Source organism: Microcaecilia unicolor, chromosome 1, assembly GCF_901765095.1.
Source record: "Microcaecilia unicolor chromosome 1, aMicUni1.1, whole genome shotgun sequence".
NCBI classification, from domain to species: Eukaryota; Metazoa; Chordata; class Amphibia; order Gymnophiona; family Siphonopidae; genus Microcaecilia; species Microcaecilia unicolor.
In genome coordinates, this window is record NC_044031.1 from 555,318,931 (window position 1) to 555,343,534 (window position 24,604).

At 42.9% G+C, this 24,604-nt stretch overlaps 1 protein-coding gene across 1 annotated transcript in view; it reads left to right on the forward strand.

The window, feature by feature from the left end:
• DCAF13 (DDB1 and CUL4 associated factor 13) overlaps positions 1-24,604 on the forward strand; it is a 161,749-nt gene that overhangs the window by 11,896 nt on the left and 125,249 nt on the right. Inside the window, 4 exon segments of the mRNA XM_030217586.1 lie at positions 378-485; positions 3,934-4,023; positions 7,061-7,216; positions 22,597-22,674. Of these exon segments, the coding sequence (XP_030073446.1) occupies positions 378-485; positions 3,934-4,023; positions 7,061-7,216; positions 22,597-22,674 (432 nt within the window).

Below are 24,604 nucleotides of genomic sequence, written 5' to 3' on the forward strand. Positions count from 1 at the left end.
GCTGTCCTTGGAGAGTACCTACTACAGGTAAGTATCTTATTCGCTTTACTCGTTTAGTATCTAGCCACGTATGACCTGTATTGGCCACTATCGGAAAGAGGATACTGGGCTTGATGGGCCTGCTGTCTGTCCTAGTATAGCAACGCTTATGTTATAAGATATCTTGTGTAACCACATGCTTATTACTGGATTATAACCAGTTTCACTCTTTGATAGGGTTACACAGCTGTTAGTCCAGTTTTTTTAGAATCCTGCTTTGAGTTTGACATAGTTTCTATAAGACTAAGTCATATGATAAATAGTAGCAAATTAAAGACTACAATCTACTTTAAAAAGAAAATCTGTAAAGATTCAATTGGTTCTTCTGTTTTCAACAGGTTAAGATTTGGAACCTCACTAAACGGGAATGCACACGCACTTTACAAGCTCATGAAGGCTTTGTGCGAGGGCTCTGTGTTCGTTTCTGTGGAACATCATTTTTTACAGTAAGTACTATTAACTTGTGGAATGAACTCCCCCCCCCCCCCCCCCCTCCTTTCCCCCAGCATCCTGTCTTTTTTATATGTTACATTGATATGTATTTGAAATTTAGTCTTCAGTGTTGTGTGCTGAAATCATTTAAGTAATTGGACTTGCTTTCTGTGGCAGGGATTGAAAGATGATGGCCCATACTTTTAGATTGCCAAGTTTCCTTCTGTTATTTAAGGAGATTTTAATGTGCACTATGAGGTTCTTATTACATCTAAGGACAAGGATTACGGTTCATTAATAGACACTCTAGTGTTTACTCAATTAGTGGTTGGTCCAACGCATAGGGCAGGTCATGGGTTGAATCTAATTTTGTGCCTAATTTGTCAGAGCACTTCTATGCCCCTGTATATATGAGAGAACTTTGATGATCTCATCATTTTTTAATTACTTCAGCATAAAGATTTCCTGAGTTAGAAAGCTAATTCCGTCTCAAATTTTTTTTTAAAGATTAGACTCTGAAAGCAATTTCACCCAGATTGGTTGGTAGCAAAGTATGTTTTTCCAAAAGACTTTGTATCCTTATCTGTAGGAGCCTCAGGTGTCAGCATGGTTTTAACTGAGGTATTTAATACATTGGTCCTATTGAAGGAAGTTACGATTTCGGAGATGAAAGGCAATTCTTGGTACCATGCAGGATTAGGCCTTCAAAAATATCATGTAAGGAAGGCAGAAAAAGTGGCAAAAGTCTAAAATGTCTTGCGCTTACACATGTTACAGGACCCATCTCTATAAATACCGTCAAGAGGCTTAGGGGTCCTTTTACTAAATGGTGGCAAGCACTAATGCATGCATACCATGCGCTGAAAAGGCACTACCGTGGAACACGCTCAGACATCCTGTGGTAGTTATTGAATTACCACATGGCAATCCCGTGCTAAAAAATATCAAATATTTTTTAGCAAGGGGGGAGTGTATGGAAGCAGAGAGTAGGTGTGCCTTGCGCTAATTGGGTAGCTCAGGCAAATTGCTGCTTGCTGCCGATTAGTACAGGGTTAGTGTGGGAGCCTTTAGCGCCTGCAAAATAGGTGGCAGTAAGGGCTCACATGGTAATGGCCAAATGCTAATTGGGAAATTAGTGTGTGGTCATTAATGGAACAAATTAAATTGCAGCCATTTTACAGTCATGTTAAAAGTGGCTGCAGCATGCAAGAAACCCACACATCAACAATGCTGGTCACTTTTTAGCGCAGCTTAGTTAAAGGGCCTCTAAAAGAATTTTTTTTCACAACATATTGATCAAGGTACATGTTCCGCTAAAGAACTGTACCATACTCTTAAACTTCTTTCAGGGTTTAAGGATGACTATGTTGATGATGGTTCAGTACTGCCATCAGTAGAAACTGTGGCTACCATTTTATGTAGAAGAAAACCTTTCTTGGTTATAGTAAGGAGGGGACACTAGTGGTTACAGATCTTACAACAACTGTGCCTGTTACTTATTGGTCGGTTTTTAATTTGATTTCCGATGTAGGCTCTGAAAACTGTAAGGCTGTTTATAGCCATGCTAGTGATTCCTGGCACGGCAAATGCAACGAAGCCCATAGGAATTGAATGGGCTTTGTTGCATTTGCCATGCGGGAATCACTAGCATGGCTTAGTAAAAGGAGCCCTACAGAATCTAAAACAGCATCTAACATAGCTATAAACAGCCATATGGTTTTCAGGGCCTATTTCAGATACCTTTTTATTCTTTAATGTTTTTAGGGCTGCATTTTGATTAAAATTTGTAATCACAATTAATAGTGCAATTTAAAGGTATGCTATTTATGTATTTGTGTTCCCACTGCAGTTCCTTGTGACTCTGGGCAATGGAGGGTTAAGTGACCTGCCCAGAGTCACAAAGAACTACAGTGGAAAATAATAAATAAATAACGTACCTTTAATTGTACAATTAATCACGATTATGAGTTTAATTGAAATGCAGCTCTAGTATCTTATATTGGTTTTGAAAATTTGCTAGCTTCATCTCATCCGACTACTTTTGAGGTAGATCCTGTTCCGTTGAAATTGATTAAATGCTCTTTAAGATCATTTCACCTTTTCTCCTATCTATACTTGTCTAGTTCAATTTCAGGAGAATTAGCTGTGGATCTGGAAAAAAAAGCAATGGTTAGGCATATTTTTTAAAAATTCAGTGATGTGAAAAGGTTTCCCACCCCATTCTGATTTCTCCTATTATAGCATACTAGTAAAAAAGGCCCGTTTCTGGATCAAATGAAACGGGCGCTAGCAAGGTTTTCCTCCCCAACCCCCCCTCCCTCCCTACCCACCGGTTCGTCGTTCTGAAGCCACTGACGCCATAGGTCGGCACCTCGTGAACGCACCTTCATCAGCTTCTTGGTTGTGAAGCCACTGACACCATTGCCTCGCCCTCGATGCGTGACGTCATCACGTTTGACGCGAGGGCGGGGCCCAGCGACATGGTGCTTTCGGTGGCTTCACCACCACGAACCCTTCATTACGGAAGTGACGTCAGTGTCCTCAGAACGTTGAGGGTGAGTTTTATATACGGAAGTGACGTCCGTGTCCTCAGAACGTTGAGGGTGAGTTTTATTATGTTAGATATGTCAAACTGAATGGTTTGTAGTCTTTAATCAAAATGTAACATTGTTTCTATTTTCTGAATTAATGGCCATGCGCTAATGTTCTAAACCAAAAAAGTAGGGTAGAACCCTCGATGGTGTACAATCAATATATACAAATAAATCTTGAGAGTTCTCTTGTAGTCTAACTCCAGCCAGTCTTCACTACAGGAGGAAAAAGCCTCACGAAGCTCAAAAGTTAGTAAGATCAACAAGAGCAGGGCTGCTTCATCATTGGCTTAAAAAAAAAAAAAAAAAAGGTATTAAAAAAACCTCCTGATAAACTCGAAAACCTCCTGATAAATTCATCAGGAGGTTTTTTTAATGCCTTTTTTTTTTAAAGCCAATGATGAAGCAGCCCTGCTCTTGTTGATCTTACTAACTTTTGAGCTTCGTGAGGCTTTTTCCTCCTGTAGTGAAGACTGGCTGGAGGTAGACCACAAGAGAACTCTCATGCGGTAATGTTGACATTAATTTTTGTTAATAGCTGCACATTATCACGTGAGTCCTTACCGCTACCTGTTTTGTAGGTGGTAAGGGCTCACACACTAATTGGTACACAGCATGCCGACACATTAACTGATTAGCGCAGAGACACCCACTCTCTGCCCCCAGATATAACCCCTCGACCCCAGCCACTTTGATTGTACCACAGAAAAGCAGTATATCAAATCCATGGCCCTTTACCTTTTACATATTTTAAATACAGCTGTAGGCAACATTATAAAAGTGGAGCTAGAGATAAATGGGCTTAATTCCTGGTAATGTTGACTATGTCCTGAATGATCTGGGCAGGTATTTGTAATTTTTTTTTTTCTAGGTTGGGGACGATAAAGCAGTAAAGCACTGGAATATGGAAAGTCCTGGATATGGAGAGCAGGAAGAGCCTTTGCATACCATACTTGGAAAGGTACCATGGAGTAACAAAACTTGAGAGTTTTTACATTTAGAGACTAACTAAATGAGTTTCAGAAAATACTTTTGAAAGAGAGATTTGAGGGCTCATAGGTTCCATAGTCATATCACTTTTGTGTTAAGTTCAGTTTTTAATGGTGAGGTTGACAGATAAACGGGGAGATGTTCATCCTGTGACCCCAGACTTGGCTAAAAGTAAACTTTCAAGCACTATGCTGTCAGGTAACGTTGTATGGGAAAAACAAATTCTGTATCTAAAACAGTGCAGTTCCCAGTTTTGGTTATGTTGCACCCTTGAAAGAACACTAAGGTTTCTCTACAATGACTGTGCCATGGTTTTTGAAAGCTTCATGTTAAAGTGAAAAGTTAAGAAATCAGAGGGTGTAAGGGTAAAAGGTTTTTTCAAGATTTAATAAGAAGCACTGGAGGGTATTCATCAACCACTACTATTCTGACGTAGTGAAAGCCAAGCAATAGGGGACTTTTTTTTTAAAAATGTGATCTATTGCTGCTTCTCCCAAATGTGAATATGTTTTTGTGGAATAACGAGAAGCCTCAATTTCATGTAAATTCCCTGGATGGCAAAACATTTATGGGAAATAAAAGAAGAGCAAACCAGCCCTATCTTGCAGTAGACTTCATTCACTACGTATGTTCCTGGGTATTTACACATTCATGCTTAACATGTTTTGCCGCTGAATTGCTTCAGCGGCAATTGATTAAACACACACAATATACACAGTGTTAATTTAAATAATAAAAATTATAATTAGATATAAATCAAATTAAAAATATGGTGTACATAATGGGGGAGATTCTTTATATGGCGCCTAAAAAAGTTGGCGCTGAAATCGGTACCGATTAAGCATATTCTATATTCGATGCCTAGATTTAGGTGCTGATTATAGAATACGCTTAGTTGATATTTCAGCGCCTAAATCTACACACATCTAAGTACATAAGTATTGCCATACTGGGAAAGACCAAAGGTCCATCAAGCCCAGCATCCTGTTTCCAACAGTGGCCAATCCAGGTCACAAATACCTGGCAAGATCCCAAAAAAGGTACAAAACATTTTCTGCTGCTTATCCCAGAAATAAGCAGTGGATTTTCTCCAAGTCCATTTTAATAATGGTCTATGGACTTTTCCTTTAGGAAGCCGTCCAAACCTTTTTAAAACCCCGCTAAGCTAACCGCCTTTACCACATTCTCTGGCAATGAATTCCAGAATTTAATTACACATTGAGTGAAGAAAACTTTTCTCCAATTCGTTTTAAATTTACTACTTTGTGGCTTCATTGAATGCCCCCTAGTCCTAGTATTTTTGGAAAAAGTAAACAGACACTTCACGTCAACCCTTTCCACTCCACTCATTATTTTATAGCTGGAAGGAGATGTGTACTCACCAGCATCTCTGACCTGAGCTTCAAAGTAGGCTGCACTACCAAGCTTGTTTGATTCACTAACTTAAATACCTTTCTGGCTGGGTTATATCATCAAACTCACAAAAGAAAGCTCAAAATATCTTTGGATAATATATACACTTCTTATAGGATGGTATTCTAAGTGTATCATCCTTAAAAACAATGAAACGTATACGTACTGCCACTTTAAAAAATCTGTTTCTAGCACTGCTCATGCTCTTCAGACATGAGGCAACTTAACGATTTTAAACTGGGCTCAAACCAGCTCAAAAACATGGAGAGCTGTTCTTCAGTTTGCAACCCAAACTGTATACAAAAAACCCCAACAATTTTTGAAATTCAAAAATGCTTTAAATTACTTATCAATGAGGAAACGCTATGGGGCTCATAAACAAAATAAACATCCAAAAAATGGCACAAGTGGCAGATGAACGTGTTTCTCACATGAAAACATCCAAATCATATAATTAAACGTACTCAGAAAAAAATGTTTAAGTCTGATATTTTTATTTACAGCATTTATATCCCACATTTTCCTGCCCAAGGGCAGGCCCAATATGGCTTACAGTAATTTACAAAAGCATACATCAAATCTTCAACAAACAGTCAACAGCATTGTAGAGAAAGGGACATGTGAGTAATAGCAGAGGTGGGAAAATATGGATAGCAAATAGAATTCAATAGGTTGTGGTGCGGGGCGGGTCAAGAGCGTAAGCCTTTCCGAATAAGTAGGTCTTAAGGTATCTTTTGAAGATAAAAAACCCACGTTTTCAGATGGGGTATTTTAGGGGCTTGAGCGATACAAAGGGAAATGGGACTTGATATACCGCATTTCTGAGATTTTTTACTGCAACTACATTCAAAGCGGTTTACATATATTCAGGTACTTATTTTGTACCAGGGGCAATGGAGGGTTAAGTGACTTGCCCAGAGTCACAAGGAGCTGCAGTGGGAATCAAACTCAGTTCCCCAGGATCAAAGTGCACTGCACTAACCACTGGGCTACTCCTCCCTACAAAGGCATTATAACATCCTCAATTTTGTTTTCCATTCCTTTCCAATAATACCTAACATTTTATTACTTTCTTCACTGCCGCTGCATACCGAGCAGAGGGTTTCAACGTATCATCAACGACGACACCTAGGTCCCTTTCTTGGTCGGTGACTCCTAACATGGAACCTTGTATCATGTAGCTATAGTTTGGGCTCCTCTATCCCACATGCATCATTTTGCACTTGCTCACATTAAACGTCATCTGCCATTTGGATGCCCAGTCTTCCAGTATTGTAAGGCCCTCTTGTTATTTTCACAATCCTGCTGCGATTTAACAACTTTGAATAACTTTGTGTCGTCAGCAAATTTAATTACCTCACTAGTTATTCTCATCTCTAGGTCATTTATGAATGTTAGAAAGCAAGTTTGACAATATTGTTTGCTTACAGTTAGGAGGAGGAGGTGAAAAAAGTGTCAATGCCAATCCACATCGACACTTTTATTTATTGATTGATTGATTGATTGATTAGGATATATTGGTTCTTTAATCCCAGTAAGCTAAAAATAATATGTAGATAAATATTGTTTTAATTTCTCCTTTTTTGCATGGAAAGACTGTGTACACTGGCATTGATCACCACTGGAAAGATGCCGTGTTTGCTACCTGTGGGCAGCAGGTGGACATCTGGAACGAACAGAGATCTAGTCCCATGCGTTCCTTCACATGGGGCGTTGACAGCATCTGCAGTGTGAAATTTAACCCCATTGAGGTAATTTTATTTTTGTGTTTGTGTGCATCAAAACTGCTTATTGTTCCGCTTGTTTCCAAATATTGATATTTAAAGAGAAGCCTATTAAGAAAAATGTGGGATTGTATTTAAATAGAAGTTTGCATCCATGATTCAAGCAGAAGTTTTTGGAAGGCCTACACCATAAGACACTTTTATAAATACTTTACTATTTTTTCTTAAGCTTTTTTTTTTTTTAATTTGTTTTTCATCTGGCCATTTCCTTCTGCTCCTTTCGGCTACTAGCACAAATTGGAACTAGGGTTGGAATAAGTCACTATGGTGCCCTTTTACTAAAGCTTAGTGCTCACTAACAGATATTAGCCATGTACTATGTGGGCCATAAAATAAGACTTGCAGCATTTGATGTGCACTAAGCTTTAGTAAAAGGGCCGTTAAGCGTTCATTCCCATCATGGGGATTTTTCCTGTATTTGATATTCTCTTCCAACTTGGTTTTGTCCACTCATTGCAGCAGCGACACTCAAATGAGGACCGTGCACCTGAGCTCCTTCTGCTTTATTGCTGGAAGTCCTAAATGTGGCCACTAGATGTTATGATTGCACAGTGATTGGAATTCCTTCTCCTACAGCATCCCTGAGTTGGTGCTTCATACTCCCTCTCTGGCTTAATCGAAAATTCAACCCAAGGGACTAATTGTATAAAGTGCTTTACACAGAGAAGAGGCCTTTGATAAAACTGTATCACTGCTTGCTTACTTAAAAAGTACATGGACTCATATTTAGGCACCTATTATATAAAGGAAAGTAGGACCCTACAGCACAGTCAATTATCTGATCTTCCCTTATCTGACCATCCGGCATAGCTGACAGTCACCCCCCCCACCAGTGACGTCATTGTGTTGCTGTTAAGACATGTACGATTTCTCTTTCTTTCTGGCATAGCTCAGAGGGAAGTTTTGCACCTGGGACAATTGCAATACAATTTTTGAACCTGGGACCCTACTTATTGCAAAACAGCACCGTTGTGACCCTGCTTTTCTCCGAGGACAAGCCGGCTGCTTGTTCTCATGATTGGGTCGTCGTCCGCGATGGCCCAGGAGACCGGCAAAAACTTGCATAGCAAAACAAAGAATTCTCGAGAATGCTCCGTCGCGCGGGCCGAACACATCGTGCATGCGCGAACGGCTTCCCGCCCGCGACACAAGCGTGCCCTCTTCCGTTTCTTTTTGCCCGTAATCTTGACAGTCATAAATTTTCGACTCTGCTTAAGTTTTTCGGCTCGGGAGACTCGGTTTAGCGTTTACGGCTTCTCCGTTTTTTTCTTCTGACTTACTATTACACACACACACACACACACACACAAAAAAAAGTGTATTTTTTCATCTAATTTCTTAGTTTTCGTCACTTCTTCAAGTTTTCTTTCTTTTTCTTCACGGCCGCCTTTTAGGCTGCTTGTCTGGGTCTTTTGTTCCTTTTTTGTGCCTTTTTATTTGGCACAATCGGGTCCTTTAATTTCGCAGCTGCCGTGTTTCCATCTAAGTCATCGAGGTCTCCCCATGGCTTCAAGCATTGTTCTTGCTGCAACCGGACCATCTCGGGTACCGACCCCCACGCGTGGTGTCTCCAGTGCCTTGGGCTCGAACATTTGCCAACTGCTTGTAAGCTGTGCTCTTTAATGAAGAAACGGACCCAAGTGTCTTGGGAGGCTCAACGTGAAAGACTTTTTGCTGATCGGTCCGGTCCTTCGGCGTCGGCATCGACATTGGTACCGAGGTCGGTGGCATCGGCGTCGACGGAAGCATCGACTTCGAGAGTGCAGGTAATGGCTGACGAACAACCACATCATGCTGGGAGCAGCAAGGCATCGAGTGGGTCTCCACCTGTCTCGAGGCCTACTGCTATGCAGGCCCCCAGGACCGACCTTTGTGGGACCCGGCCCCGAGGAGGCATGAGGATTCCACATCCTCTTCTTCGGTACCGAAGAGTCTTGATGACGGGCGTCGAGCGAAGGGTAAGAAGCACCGTCATCGTTCTCCTTCTATGCACGGTACTGAGAGCTCCGGGGAGCTGAGGGATGCGGCACCCGAGAAGCGTCAGCACCGAGAGGACCTCTCACCCTCTATACAGGAGGTGCCGATGCGTCTGTCTTCTGGCAGCCTGGTACCGGCTCTCGAGCCCCCTCACATTCTGCCACCGGCTCCTACACTGGCCCCGCAACCTTTTCCGATGGATGCTCTCGACGAGCGCACAGGGCCCTTCTTCCAGAGCTTCTGGAGGGATTGCTGCGCCAGTCTGCTTCGGTGCCAGGGGTGCTTGCGCCTTCTGCATCGACTGTGGAAGTGGCATGTGGGCCTTCGCCTGTGGTGAGGTTCCCATCCTCGGTGCCGCTTGTGGCATCGGCGTCGGCCGCCACCCAAGTCGACTCTCCGTCGGCGGAGGAAGGTTCGTCGCAGTCGAGGCAAGGGTCGACTTCTCAACATCCCCCTCGAGGTCGTTTTTCCTCGACGTCGAATCGGGCTCGGGTTCGGGCTGCTCTTAGAGAGCTTTTGTCCAACACCGATGATGAGTGCTCGTGGGAGGAAGAGGAAGATCCCAGATACTTTTCTGAAGAAGAGTGTTATGGGGTCCCCTCTGATCCTACTCCAATTGAAAGAAGATTGTCTCCACCTGAGAGGCTTTCTTTTTCCTCCTTTGTTTGGGAAATGTCTAAGGATATTCCCTTCCCTATGGAGGTTGTGGATGAGCCCAGGGCCAAGATGCTCGAGGTCTTGGACTATCCTTCTCCACCCACAGAGGTTGCAACGGCCCCCTTGCATAATACACTCAGGGGAGTTCTTATGCGAAACTGGTTGTTCCCTCTATCTAATCCAGTAGTCCCTAAAAAAGCTGAGTCCCAGTACAGAGTCCATGGAGAGCCAGTTATGGTGAAGGCCCAACTACCTCACGATTCCATGGTGGTGGACTCTGCTCTCAGAAGAGCCAAGAGTACTAGAGACTATGCCTTGGTGCACCCAGGCAGAGAGTCTAGGACCTTGGATTCTTTTGGGAGAAAGATGTATCAGGCCGCTATGCTCGCAGCCAAGATCCAAACATACCAGCTCTACATGAACATCCACTTGCGGAACTCGGTGAGGCAACTGTCCAGTTTGGTCGAAGCACTTCCTCCGGAGCTCGCCGAACCTTTTCACCAGGTGGTCAGGCAGCAGAAGGCGTGTCACAAATTCTTGGCCAGGGGTACTTACGACACTTTTGATGTGGCATCCCGAGTAGCTGCTCAAGGTATAGTCATGCGCAGACTCTCATTGCTGCGTGTTTCTGACCTGGATCATAAGACCCAGCAGCGAATGGCAGATGTTCCTTGCCGGGGGGATAATCATTTTGGAGAAAGTAGAGGACATGGTAGATCATATCAAAAAGCATCATGATGCTATGGATTCTCTCTCCCGCCGGGCGTCTTCTGCTACCACCTCCTCTTCTAGGAGGATTTTTGGAGGAAAGAGGAGTGCTCCCTATTCCTACAATAGGCATAGGTACACTCCTGCTTCTCGCCAGCCTGTCCCAGCATGCTCGTTCCTGTCAACGGTGTGTGCTTAATGCCCCTGTGGCTCCCCAGCAAAAGCAAGGGACGGGCGTTTGACTGGCTCCAGTGCAGCATAGCCTCAGAAGAAGTGTCTGTGCCGGACGACTTGTCAGTCGGAGGGAGGTTGATATTTTTTCACCAAAGGTGGCCTCTTTTAACCTCCGACAGGTGGGTTCTTCAAATAGACAAGTTAGGATACACTCTCAGTCTGGAATCCGTGCCTCCAAATTGTCCACTGGGGGCTCAGTCCTTCAGCTTCCAGCACAAGCAGGTACTTGTGGAGGAACTCTCCGCCCTTCTTTTTTTTTTTTTTTTTTAAACCTTTATTAATCATTTAACAATTCACACAACAATGTGATTATGCAATTCACATTCAGATAACAAGAAAATCTCTTTACATAAAGATATGAGGAAACAGTAAGCACTATTTTCCGTCCACTATAAAAAGAAAAGTGATTCCAAGAAAAGGAAAAAAAGCAAAAATATTAGATTATTATTACACAATTGCTACCTCTAAGTTCAGACTCCAGCCTGCTATGTAGGAGAGCATGTAACAGTCACTTCAACTCTAGCATCTAGGAAATCTTTAAGCTGTTTAGGGTCTACAAATTGAAATTGTTTGCCCTCAAGCAATACGATACATATACAAGGAAAACGTAAAACAAAATTTGCTTTCAAGGCTTCTACTCTGGGACGCAGTTCCAAAAAGGCCCTGCGTCTCTCTTGTGTCAGCCTAGAAAGATCAGGAAAAATCCTAACTTTGGAGCCCATAAATAGTTCATCTAAATGCCTCAGGGAAAGTCTTAACACTGCGTTCCGATCCGGCTCCAGCACAAAAGTGACTAGCATTGTAGTCCTATGGGTAATCACATCCAATGAACTTTCCAGGAAGGAAGTAAGATTCATTTCTTCACCATTTCTCGTCTAGGGGGGTCTCCCAATGTCCCCCTGATATTCCAGATGTAATGGGCCCGAGTTATGGGAGGCAATGAATCTTTGTCCATTCCCAGAATGTCAATCATATTTTTTCCCCATCTCAATTGGAGGAATTAAAGGAGACTTGGGGAAGAAATTAAGGAACCGAAGGTTAAGTCTCCGAGTTTGGTTTTCAAGGTATTCCAAACGTTTATGCAAAAAGTTATTATCCTTAACCAAAGCGGATTCCAAAGACCCCATTTCTTGAATTTTAGTATCTTTTTCAATCTTGGAGGACTGCTGTGCTGTCACCTGTGCCTGTATCAGAACTGCTTCTGAAAGAGTTTTAATATCGTTAGTATTTTCTTTTAGCATACTTTGCATAGAGGAGTGGGTGTTATATTCCATATCCCACAGTGACTCAAGTGTCACAATAGAGGGCTTGCTTATTCCACCTGATGGTAAAAGGAGGTGTGGTGGGGTCTCAGTACGAGAGAGCTTATTAACAATACCTTGCGGCAGTACCTTTAAGGCCAATTCGGCCGATAACACAGGGTCCGAGGTCCCACTCAAATTCGCCACTGTCCTTCCCTCTGTCAGCTCCGAATTTACCCCTTCGGTGTTGGATACTGGCTGGGCTGCAGCGAATAGTTCACTTCCTGGCTGTGGTGGATCCCTGCGGTCTCTGGGGCTCAGAGAAACCCCGTCTCCGCTTCCCATCGACGTCGGCGTGTTGACAGTTGCAGAAGGAATCGACGTGCATAGAGGTCCCGGTGGCGTCCTGGGGAACTGTAAAATCAATTGCTTCAATGCTGACGAGGGCCCAGGAGCCAAGGGGAGCTCCCTTACCTTCCCCCTCCATTTTCCCATCGTGAACGACGAGACGAGGGACCCGCAAGAGGCAACAGTTCACAGCGTCCCCAGGGAGCTTACTCAGGTGCGTGTGATCAAAGCGCCATCTTGGATCCCTCTCCGCCCTTCTAAAGGCCAATGCGGTCGAACTCATTCAACCAGGGGAAGAAGGGCTGGGATTCTATTCCAGGTACTTCCTTGTGCAAAAGAAACCAGGGGGGATGCATCCCATCCTAGACCTAAGGGCCCTGAACAAATTCCTAGTCCGAGAAAAGTTCAGGATGGTTTCTCTGGGCACCCTTCTTCCCATGATTCAGAAAAACTATTGGCTATGCTCTCTGGACTTAAAGGATGCCTATACCCACATCTCTATACTCCCAGGTCACAGGAAGTATCTTTGGTTTCGGTTGGGAACTCAGCACTTTCAGTACTGTGTGCTGCCCTTTGGCCTGGCGTCTGCGCCCAGGGTCTTCACGAAGTGCCTGGCAGTTGTCGCAGCATCGTTATGCAGACTGGGAGCGCATATCTTCCCTTATCTCGACGATTGGCTGGTGAAGAGCACCTTGGAGGCAGGTGCTCTACAGTCCATGCGGATGACTATTCGAGTGCTAGAGCTACTGGGGTTTGTAATCAATTATCCCAAGTCCCACCTTGTTCTGGTTCAGAAATTGGAGTTCATCGGAGCTCTGTTGGACACACGGACGTCTCAAGCTTATCTTCCCCAGACAAGGGCAGACAGTCTCCTAGCTCTAGTGTCCTTGGCTCGAGCGTCTCAACAGATCACAGCTCGGCAGATGTTGAGACTCTTAGGTCACATGGCTTCCACAGTTCATGTAACTCCCATGGCATGCCTGCATATGAGATCAGCTCAGTGGACCTTAGCTTCCCAGTGGTGTCAAGCCACGGGGGGTCTAGAGGATGTGATCCATCACCGATTTTTTTGCAGTTCCCTTCAATGGTGGACCATTCGATCAAATTTGACCTTGGGACGTCCATTCCAAATTCCTCAGCCACAAAAAGTGCTGACGATGGATGCATCCCTCCTGGGGTGGGGCGCTCATGTAGATGGGCTTCACTCTCAAGGAGCTTGGTCCTTTCAGGAAAAGATTCTTTAGATCAACCTCCTGGAATTACAAGCGATGTGGAATGCTTTCAAGGCTTTCAGAGATCGGCTGTCCAACCAAATCATTCTAATTCAGACAGACAGTCAGGGTGCTATGTATTACACCAACAAGCAGGGGGGCACCGGATCTCTCCCTCTGTGTCAGGAAGCCGTCCGGATGTGGCTTTGGGCGCACTATCACGTCTAGTTTCTCCAAGCCACGTATCTGGCAGGCGTAAACAACAGTCTGGCCGACAGATTGAGCAGGATCATGCAACCTCATGAGTGGTCGCTAAATATGGCCGTTGTCCACAAGATCTTTCTAGAGTGGGGCACCCCCTCGGTGGATCTTGTTGCCACTCAGATCAATCACAAAGTCCCTCAATTCTGTTCCAGACTTTATGCCCATGACAGACTAGCGTCAGATGCTTTTCTCCTACATTGGGGGATAAGCCTTCTGTATGCATATCCTCCCATACCTCTAGTAGGGAAGACTTTGCTGAAACTCAAGCAAGACTGGGGAACAATGATCTTGATTGCTCCTTTTTGGCCTCGTCAGATCTGGTTTCCTTTTCTTCTGTAGTTGTCCTCCGAAGAACTGTGGGGATTGGAGTGTTTTCCGACTCTCGTTACCCAGAACGAGGGGTCACTTCTACATCTCAACTTCCAGTCTCTGGCTCTCACGGCCTGGATGTTGAGATCTTAGAAATTGCCTCCTTGGGTCTTTCAGAGGGTTTCTCCCATGTTTGCTTGCTTTCTGGAAAGATTCCACGAAAAAGTGTTATTTTTTCAAATGGAGGAGGTTTGCCGTCTGGTGTGACAGCAAGGCCCTAGATCATTTTTCTTGTCCTACATGGACCCTGCTTGAATACCTTCTACACTTGTCAGAGTCTGGTATTAAGACCAACTCCGTAAGAGTTTACCATAGTGCAATTAGTGCTTATCATCAACATGTAGAGAGTAAGCCTATCTCTGGACAGCCTTTAGTTGTTTGCTTCATGAGAGGTTTGCTTTTGTCAAAGCCCCCTGTCAAACCTCCACCAGTGTCATGGGATCTCAACTTCGTTCTCACCCAGCTGATGAAAGCTCCTTTTGAGTCACTGAATTCCTGCCATCTGAAGTACTTGACCTGGAAGGTCATTTTCTTGGTGGCTGTTACTTCAACTCGTAGAGTTAGTGAGCTCCAAGCCCTGGTAGTGCATGCACCTTATATCAAGTTTCATCATAACAGAGTAGTCCTCCGCACTCACCCTAAGTTCTTGCCCAAGGTGGTGTCGGAGTTCCATCTGAACCAGTCAATTGTCTTGCCAACATTTTTTCCCCGTCCACATACCCGCCTTGCTGAAGACAAGTTGCACACCTTGGACTGTAAGAGAGCATTGGCCTTTTACGTGGAGTGGACAAAGCCCTACAGACAGTCCGCCCAATTGTTTGTTTGTTTCTTTCAATCCCAACAGGAGGGGAGTCGCCATTGGAAAACGCACAGTCTCTAATTGGCTAACGGATTGTATATCCTTTACTTATGCCCAAGCTGGGCTGACTCGAGGGCCATGTCACGGCTCATAATGTCAGAGCCATGGCTGTGTCAGTGGCTCACTTGAAGTCAGCTTCTATTGAAGAGATTTGCAAGGCTGCAACGTGGTCATCTGTCCACACATTCACATCTCACTACTGCCTTCAGCAGGATACCCGATGCGACAGTCGGTTTGAGCAGTCGGTGCTGCAGAATCTGTTCGGGGTTTAGAATCCAACTCCACCCTCCTAGGCCCATTTCTGTTCTGTTCCAGGCTGCACTCTCAGTTGTGTTTCTTTTCAGGTCAATGTCTGTTATGTTCTTGCCGTTGCGAGGCCCAATTGACCAATGTTCATTGTTTTGAGTGAGCCTGGGGGCTAGGGATTCCCCAATCGTGAGAACAAGCAGCCTGCTTGTCCTCGGAGAAAGTGAAGATACATACCTGTAGCAGGTATTCTCTGAGGACAGCAGGCTGATTGTTCTCACAAACCCACCCTCTTCCTCTTTGGAGTTGTTCCAGTTCTCTATTTTGATTTTTATTAAACTGAAGAGGGCACGCTCATGTCACGGGCGGGAAGCTGTTCGCATATGCGCGGTGTGTTCGGCCCGTGCGACAGAGCGTTCTCGAGAATTCTTTGTTTTGCTATGCAAGATTTGACAGTCTCCTGGGCCATCGCGGATGACGACCCAGTCGTGAGAACAATCAGCCTGCTGTCCTTGGAGAATACCTGCTACAGGTATGTATCTTCACTTTATTGCAAAACAGCACCATTGTGACCCAAGACCCTGCTTTTACTGCTATGGTGAAAAGGAATGTGAATGGAGATAATGCCAATGAAGACACCTTGAGTGAGGCTGAACATACAGTTGTAAAAGTCACTCATAGTGAAGGCGTCAAGGCAATTGAGGTTGCACGGCATATGTGGAACAACAAGTGGAAGTGACAGTTACTGATGTAATGTTATTGAGACTCTGGCGTGACCTTGCAGCGAGGAATAGAAGTAAAATGGGAAAACAAACATCACAAAATTTTACAAAACAATTTTGTAATTTAGGTTGATTGTGTTTTTACAGTTCTGTTTTGCTCTTGTTTTATAGTACAGTATAGTACAGTTATTACAGTATTGTTTAGCGCTCCAGTCATGTTGCAGAATGTGCTGTAGTGCTGTTAATTCTCTTTGCTTTTGTATGTGCGTTGTTTGAGGGGGGTTACCATTGTTTTCCACATTATTTCTGACTTTTCACTTACCTGACAATGGATCGGTCCTGTTTACATCAGATAATCGAGACTGTACTGTACTTTACAGTGGTGAAGTGGAGGAGTGGCCTAGTGGTTAGAGCACTGGTCTTGGCATACAGAGGTGGCTAGTTCAAATCCCGCTGTTCCTTGTGATCTTGGGCAAGTCACTTAACCCTCCATTGCCTCAGGTACAAACTTAGATTGTGAGCCCCCCCCAGGGACAGGGAACTACCCACACTGTACCTGAATGTAACTCATCTTGAGCTACTACTAAAAAAGATGTGACCAAGTTTATGGATTGAATTAATCTGTTGGGGGTTCTAGTAGGTTATGAGTGGGAGAGGGAGGTGGGGGTTAATGCTACAAACAAAATTGATGACGATATGTTATTATGAATAGCTGTATGAAGGATCAGAGAGTGTAATTTGTAACATAAGTCATGCTCTCTCCTTTGTATACTTGTGGTTTGTATGTCATCAATAAACGGTTTTAAACATAAAAAAGGTGTGAACAAAATCCAAGTAAATAAATAAGTTAGTGTAACAAGTTAGATATACATCTATAATAGGTGGTGGACTCTGGTCCTGAGGAACTGAGTTCAATTCCCACTTCAGGCAGCTCCTTGTGACTCTGGGCAAGTCACTTAACCCTCCATTGCCCCAGGTACAAATAAGTACCTGTATATAATATGTAAGCCGCATTGAGCCTGCCATGAGTGGGAAAGCGTGGGGTACAAATGTAACAAAAATAAAATAAAAAAATAATTTAGGTACCACCGCTGAAGGTATATAGAGCTGGTGTACACGCTCATGCTTAAATGCTGGAGATATGTGACTTATAGTATTCTATAAGTTATGCACATGAGAGTTCTGCCCAACCTCTGCCCGTATGGACACCTACCTGTAAAATGTGTGCTATGTAAGATATACATATTTTTACAGAATAGCACTTAGGCAGGTTTGACATATACATGCTTATGTACACCCTTATACACACATATGCCATTATTCTCATCAGTTATGCATGTATTCAGCGTGCAAATGTTAATACTTTTTTTTTTTTTTTACTAGCATCTCCCTCTACAGTGTGTACTTAATTTTAAGTAGTCTGCATGTAGGTTTTCCCAGGGCATAATTTAAGATGGAATGGAGACGGAGTTTCTGTGTACACTTGTATTTTATAAGATTCACCTGTACACGCATAGAATACATGCACACATTTACACCTTCTTTGGAGCAGGTGTAAATTTTTGCAGTGGCATTTGTGCACTATTGGGCTGTTTCTGGGATCCTGTTTTTAGAAAGGCACATAAACATCTATCTTGTCTTTATAAAATAGATACCCATTTGGACTTCTCACTTAGGGTCCTATTATAAAATCAAGCCTTATATGAAACACTGTAATTTTATTTTTCTTATTTTGCCTGTCTTAAATAGATTGTAAGATCTACAGAGCAGGGACTGTCTTTTATATGTATTCTGTGTACATGCCATGTATGTCTAGTGGTGCTATATAAATTGGTACCGGTAGTATTAATGGTATAGCATAATATTAAACATAGGTCCTTCCACATGCCATTGGGATGGCCCTTTATTAAACTTTTCAATGAAAAAAGGAATACATGGTGGAAAGAAAGGTAATTTGTTGTTAATATAATCTCCATAGAATCAAAAGTGAAGATGCTTTATTATTCAACTGCATGTTTCAGTCCTCACCAGCCGAAGAGATCCGCTGCCTGAACTGCCCCAGTGCTACCTCAGCAGCCAAGTCATGTGTGAACTGAGCATGCATGAGGAGTGCCAGCGTTGGCAGCTAGAAATCAGGTTGCCAACTTCCACACTGCATAGATAGCACTGGGGCAGTTCAGGCAGTGGATTTCTTCAGCTTGCAGGGACTGGGCATCCCTGCCAGCAAAGGTAAGGTTATTAATGTGGTGGGGTAGGGGGAGCAGAGAGAAAATGCATGGCCACCCAATCTACCTCTCCCCCCCCCCCCCCCCATATCGAATGTTGGCTACACCCCTACTCTGCACTCATCCCATCTTTCCATGTTAATAAGGAATTAGTGCTTCTATGTTTGCCCTAAATTTCATAATAATCCATGAGAAGTTCCATAGAAAGTCTACACAGCTGCTTGTTCCTTTGACCGTAAAGATTTGGCATTCAATAGCCCAAAAGACTTAGCAAATTGGCTAGCTTTCTGCATCCAGTTCTGTGGAACAACTGGTATTTCTCTAACTAGTAAAGCAAAATCTCATCAAATTGGAACCACTGCAACTACAGTGGGCTTCCTTAAGTCTGTTCCACTGAATTTCATGTACAAAGAAGTGACTTGGCCCGTACCCCATACTTTTACTTTACTACTTGTACCAGTTAGTAATCAGAGACAGTACATTTGGTTGAGCTATGCTGGCCAACCTGTCTTATGATATTGCAACTCTCTCATCCTGATGACCAGACTGTTCCTCAACAGCGGTCAGTTCTTGACATGGTGAACAGCCTTGAGCTTGCAAGTCACCCTCTTATGTGCCTGATTCCATCCTGTTTCTTGGCCAAAACGCATTGTTTGTCACATGGAATAGATATTTTTCTGTAGATAGCAGGATTAATCAGGCACATACGCACTTTTCCACAGCCCAGAGAGTTGCATTCCTTCTTGAGCTGTAGAATTAACAAGGAGACTGCTGCATTCAGGAAGGACTGTTCATGCTCAGAACGGTAAAGTTGGTAATGAGATTTATAGAAAGAGAGCAGTAGCGGAGCAATGTTTACACCATGTGCTCTCTGTGTTCCTCAGTTGAGCTTTAAGAAGACAGAGCTTGGAGGAGAACCAAGGGTTGGAGGGCCAGAGGTTATTGGAAAGGTGGTAGGCCAGTTCGACTTTATTTAAGGCTTGTAAGAGAGTGGAGTTGAGAAACATAGCTTGTGGAGAGAGAGGGTCTGGAGAAGAAAGGTGGAGAGGATGAAGGTAGAGAACTATTAGGGTGGCGATTCTGTTCTCGGTGAGAGACTGAATGAGCTGATCCAAGGAGGGGCAGGGTGAAAAGAGGTAATGACGGAGTGAGAAAGAAGAAAATAATCGGTCCAGGGGAGTCGGTGAGAGGCGATGGAGGTGGGACAGAGATTAGAGGAGGAGAAAGAAAAATGAAATCTAACATTCACACCTTTGTGAGTGGAGCCTGAGACATACTGAATCAAGCTGTTTATAAGAGTGAGAGAATGGAACACTGCTGTGCTATCTGAAATGGGCATATTGAAGTAGCCCAAGATAATGAAAGGAGATAAGAGAACACTAATCTCAGGAAGATAGAGTTCTTCAACTGAGAGAGGGGAGGGGAGAAGCGGGTGATAAGCAATAGCAATATGAAAAGATGAGGACAGTGGAAAAGCACAGTATACAAATGTTAGAGACTGAGAGTGGGGCAAAGCACACAAGGTAATCTGAAAGGAATTGGAGTAATGAAAGCAACACTTCTGCCCCTTCTGACTGGGAGTGGAAGTGAGTGAAGTTATAACCAGAGGGGGAGGTTTCGACAAGGTTTGCAGTGTTACTTGGTCTGAGCCATGTTTCTGATAGGCAAAGTATCCAGGGAGTGGGTGAGAGAGTAAGATCAGAGACAAGTGAGACTTTGTGGCGAAGAGAGGTGGATATTGAGGAGGCTGACTTTAATAAGCTTTGCTGGGGCTTGTGAGGAAGGAGGTGAGACAGCAGAGACTTATGGTTGGGTTATGTCAGCCCCATAATACAGGAATGGATAGTTAAGCAGATTTGAATTAAATTATATTTGCAGTACTCTGCTGTCTCATGAACCCAATCATGGGCCTAATAGAGATGAGGCACTGTATTATGATGGACATGAGGGAAGACACTGCTTGCCATGGATTAGTAGCATAGAGTGTTGCTACTAATTGGGTTTCTGCCAGGTACTTGTGACCTGGATTGGCCACTGTTGGAAACAGGATAGGAGCTAGATGTACCATTGGTCTGACCAGTATGGCTGTTCTTATGTTCTTAAGATGTTATGGGGAAAAAGAATGAAGCAGAGGAGGAGGAAAGGGTCTATGAAATTGGGATAATGGGGTCCCAGGGGCCTCCCCAACGAGCGCACAAGAAGCATGACCTGCTCAGTCACGCTCTTTCAATAAAAAAAATTCTTTGTTTTCGCAAGAGATACGCTATGTCAGGCTACCACTTTAATAATGCAAATAGAGTTGGCATAGATTCATGTTTTCTAAATTAAGTTAGCAAAATTACATGCGACTCATATCCCTGTGATTGTTTAGCTGCATACTTTTTGAGAATTATAGACAGTTTTACTAGGCCATTAAGAATAATTGGGGGTTTTTGTGCTTCTTATGTTCAGTATTTGTTTTATTATCAATATATATATTTTTTATCAATATATTTTTATTTACATTTATATAATTAACATAAATGTTAGGTAATTCCCAACCATGATAACTGGAAAAATTATTCACTAAGAAAAACAATTATCATCACTTTGTCCACATATTGGATCCAAGTACTAGGAATATAATAAAATACAAAGGAAAAATAAATATCAATAGAGCAGTGGAGAGCCTGAGATTTGCAACCGATATACAGCAAATTCAATTACTAGATGTAACCAAGGTATCCCTAACACCTTCTTTAGATTTACATATTCCAGCAGCTTATTCGGGTGAAAAAAACCACATAATTATTTGAATTTAACGTACTAAACACCTGCAAGGGAATTTCAGCACAAACATACCACCTAAATTAAGAATGCTAGGTTTTAAAGCTAAGAATTCTGTCCTTCTTTTCTGTGTTTTCCTTGCTAAGTCAGGAAAAATGTTTATTTTTGCTCTCAAAAAAATCTGCGTTCATATGTCAAAAATAAGTCGAAAAATATTATTTTTGTCCGGCTCTAAAGCAAAAGTCACAAGAAGGGTTGTCCATTCCGTTATTACTTCCAAGGAACGTTCCAGAAATTGAGTCAAGTTTAAATCAGATTGAGGTTGTGCACTAGATCTAGAAGTTCCTGTGATATATTGGGCTCTGACTATGGGTGGATAACCCTCAGTTGCTATTCCCAATATTTCACCAAAATACTTTCTTAGCATATCAAGAGCTGAGATGAGTGGTGACTTAGGAAAATTTAAAAACCTCAAATTATTTTTCCTTCCTTGGTTCTCCAAGTACTCCAGCTTAAGAGCTTGTACATCTCTGTCCTTGATAGCCATAGAGGCAAAACTTTGTAAATGTACTATCTCCCCTTCTAATGATTCAGTTTTATGCATCTGATTTTCATAATTATCAGACAAAACTTGAACTGATTGTTTCAAATCCACAGTCTCTCCTTTAAAAGAGTTAGAAACCTGAAGGAGAGAGAAATTTAAACCCTGAATCGCATCCCATAATAGTTCTGATGTTACCACAGCAGGTCTCACCAATTCTCCATTACTTCTGGAAGTAGAGCCTTGGGTAGGAGGAGAGGTAAGCTGAAAAGCCTGTCTCTCCTCTGAAGGTTCTCTTCCTGGGGTTAACACAGCCTCGGGTCCTCCTCTCGCAACAAGAGAAGCCTGTTCCCTCTCGGGCGCTTCCACACGTTGTGTCCCCGTTGGCGCGTATCTACTACCTGGTATTGGAGGAGCTGTGCAAGAGGGAGGGCTTAGTGAAACTCCCTCAAGGCTACGGTCCACTTCCGAAGTTGCAGATTCCGTCAAAGTGATTGCCAACTCTCCTAGCCTCTGGACTCCAAAGCTTTCCAGGGTAGTCTGGCGGGCGGATGAGGTTTCCAAAGGACTTGAGGATGTAGGTGGCTTCAGTTTCCCTTTCCTTTTCCCCATTCTAACACTGGGGAAAGTTCCCTACCCAGGCTGCCTCACTGGTGTTCAGGAGCTCCGTATAGCCGCGTCTGCTCTAGTCGTTATCTTGGATCCCTTCAGTATTTTGTTTTAATAATGATTGACATCAAGGCATTTCTTTACCTGAGGGGTGCATGAAAAAAGAATACAAAGGTACTGCTGTTTATGTCCACCAGATAAACATTACATACGTTTTCCTAAATTAGAATTGAAGCCAGTCAGGTTCTGTGAAATCTTTTATTGGTCTAAGAGGAAGATTATACAGAGATACAGAATATTCATGGATTTCTGGATGAATAAAATAAAGTATGCACAACTTACAAGTAATCTTATAACATCTCTTCTTCAGACATATCTTTTGGGAAGTTGCTCATCGGATCGAAACATTGTGTTGTACGACATGAGGCAAGCCACTCCACTGAAGAAGGTATGGTTTTCTTCTCTTTCAGACTCTTCAGAATTCTAACAAACTTATAAATGTTTCTGTTTGCCAAGAATCATATGTAAAGGCTGACTTGAGCTGAGGAGTGTCCCTTACAGGCCTCCAAGCTGAAATTAAGAACCGTGAGAACAATTCCCTAATATCCACTGCCACTAGGTCATGAGACTGTTTGGACCCTGGCTAGATGGAGGATTAACTGCTTCTTAATCTTCCGCACTCTTGACAGTAGCACTGCTGGTGAGAAGATGGTGAATGCAGCAAAAGATCAAGGTGAAAAGAAGTAGTTTATTTCTGATTTCAAATACTTTACATATTTTTCTTCTGTTGTGATGCTGTTTTGTCAGCTCATTGTCAAAATGTATAGCACATGGTTCAGCAGACACTTTGGAGCTGTGTGCCTTCATGGTTGCTAGTTCTTTCTCTTTGTTCTCCTCAACAGAAGACAGATTACATGGAGAACCCTTAAATGACACTTGTGTAGTTATAAAAGCTACTTAGATATTGCAGCACAGCCTTTTGGCTAAGATATGAAGGTGTAAGGTCTGAGCTTCTTAGATGAGATTGAGAAACTTATAGAATATGGGAAGTTAACGCCTTGAGTAATTGATTCCATTGAGGACACAGTGATTTACAAACCAAGGTCAATATCAGTAAGGCTTAAACCTCCTGTAATTTTTTTTTAAGCTATTGAATTAAATGATCTAAGCCAGTAATTACAGCCTGTAGGCAGAGATGTCCATCACTTCTTCCAAGGAGCTAAAATAATTTGGGGTTGATATTGAAAGTGATTTAAAAGACCAGAGCGGTTCCTGGCTGTTAAGTCACTAGTCCAAGTCTAACCAGTCATATTCAGTGACACTTAACCAGATATTGTTGCTGAATATACCTGCTTGGGGGGGGGGGGGGGATTCTGTATATGGCACCTAAAAAAATCTGCTCAGAAAACATTTTCGCCTAAGTGTATTTATAAGTGGTGCCTATATTTTGGCGCAGTATATAGAATACACTTAGTTGATATCCCTGCGCCTGAAACGGTGGGCATCCATTTACACCAACAAAAACGTGGCATAAATCCTGTCTCATAGATTTAGGCACACTGGGCCATATTCTATAACTACAAGCATAAATTTTGGAATGCCCATGAAATGCCATTTCACCACCCATAATCATGCCGCTTTTTGGCTGCACGTATTAGAAGTTAGGCGCACTTCATTATAGAATATGCTTAGCGGTTGTGTGCATAAATTCTAATTATTGACAATTAACGCTGATTATTGCTTAAGTGCTGTTATCAACGCTGACTGGTTTGTTAAGCCAATTAAGTTACGTTGTTACAGAGTACACTTGGATTTCGGCACGGATCTCTAGGTTCGCTATATAGAATCTGGTGGTTAGTGCCTAAGCTGAAACAGACTATTTTGTGAGTGGTCTGGGGGCAGAGTCAGCACTTATGCAATTGTGCTGATATTCTGCGTTTAATTGCATAAACACGGTTCTCTCTTTATGCAGTTCATCTTATGTGGTTAAGTGCTAAATATTGCATTTAAATGCATATGTATTAACTGGCCATGTATGCCCAGATATTCCATACTGATGCCCAGACAGGACCCAGCATTGAATATCTGGAGATAAAGCTGGCTGTAGCCAAAAACCACTGACAGCCGCTGGCTGAATATCTACCCTTTTATGTTCTACTCTGTTTTTTTTTGCAAATGTAAGCATTGCAGCCCTTGATGCACGAGCATAAAAAGTGAGGAATTAAAGGTAAAATAGCATGCCAGTATAAGCTTTATTTATGAGGAAAGGAAAATGGGACTTGATATCTGCCTTTTTGTGGTATTTTGCAACTACATTCAAAGCGGTTTACATATATACAGGTACTTATTTTGTACCTGGGCAATGGAGGGTTAAGTGA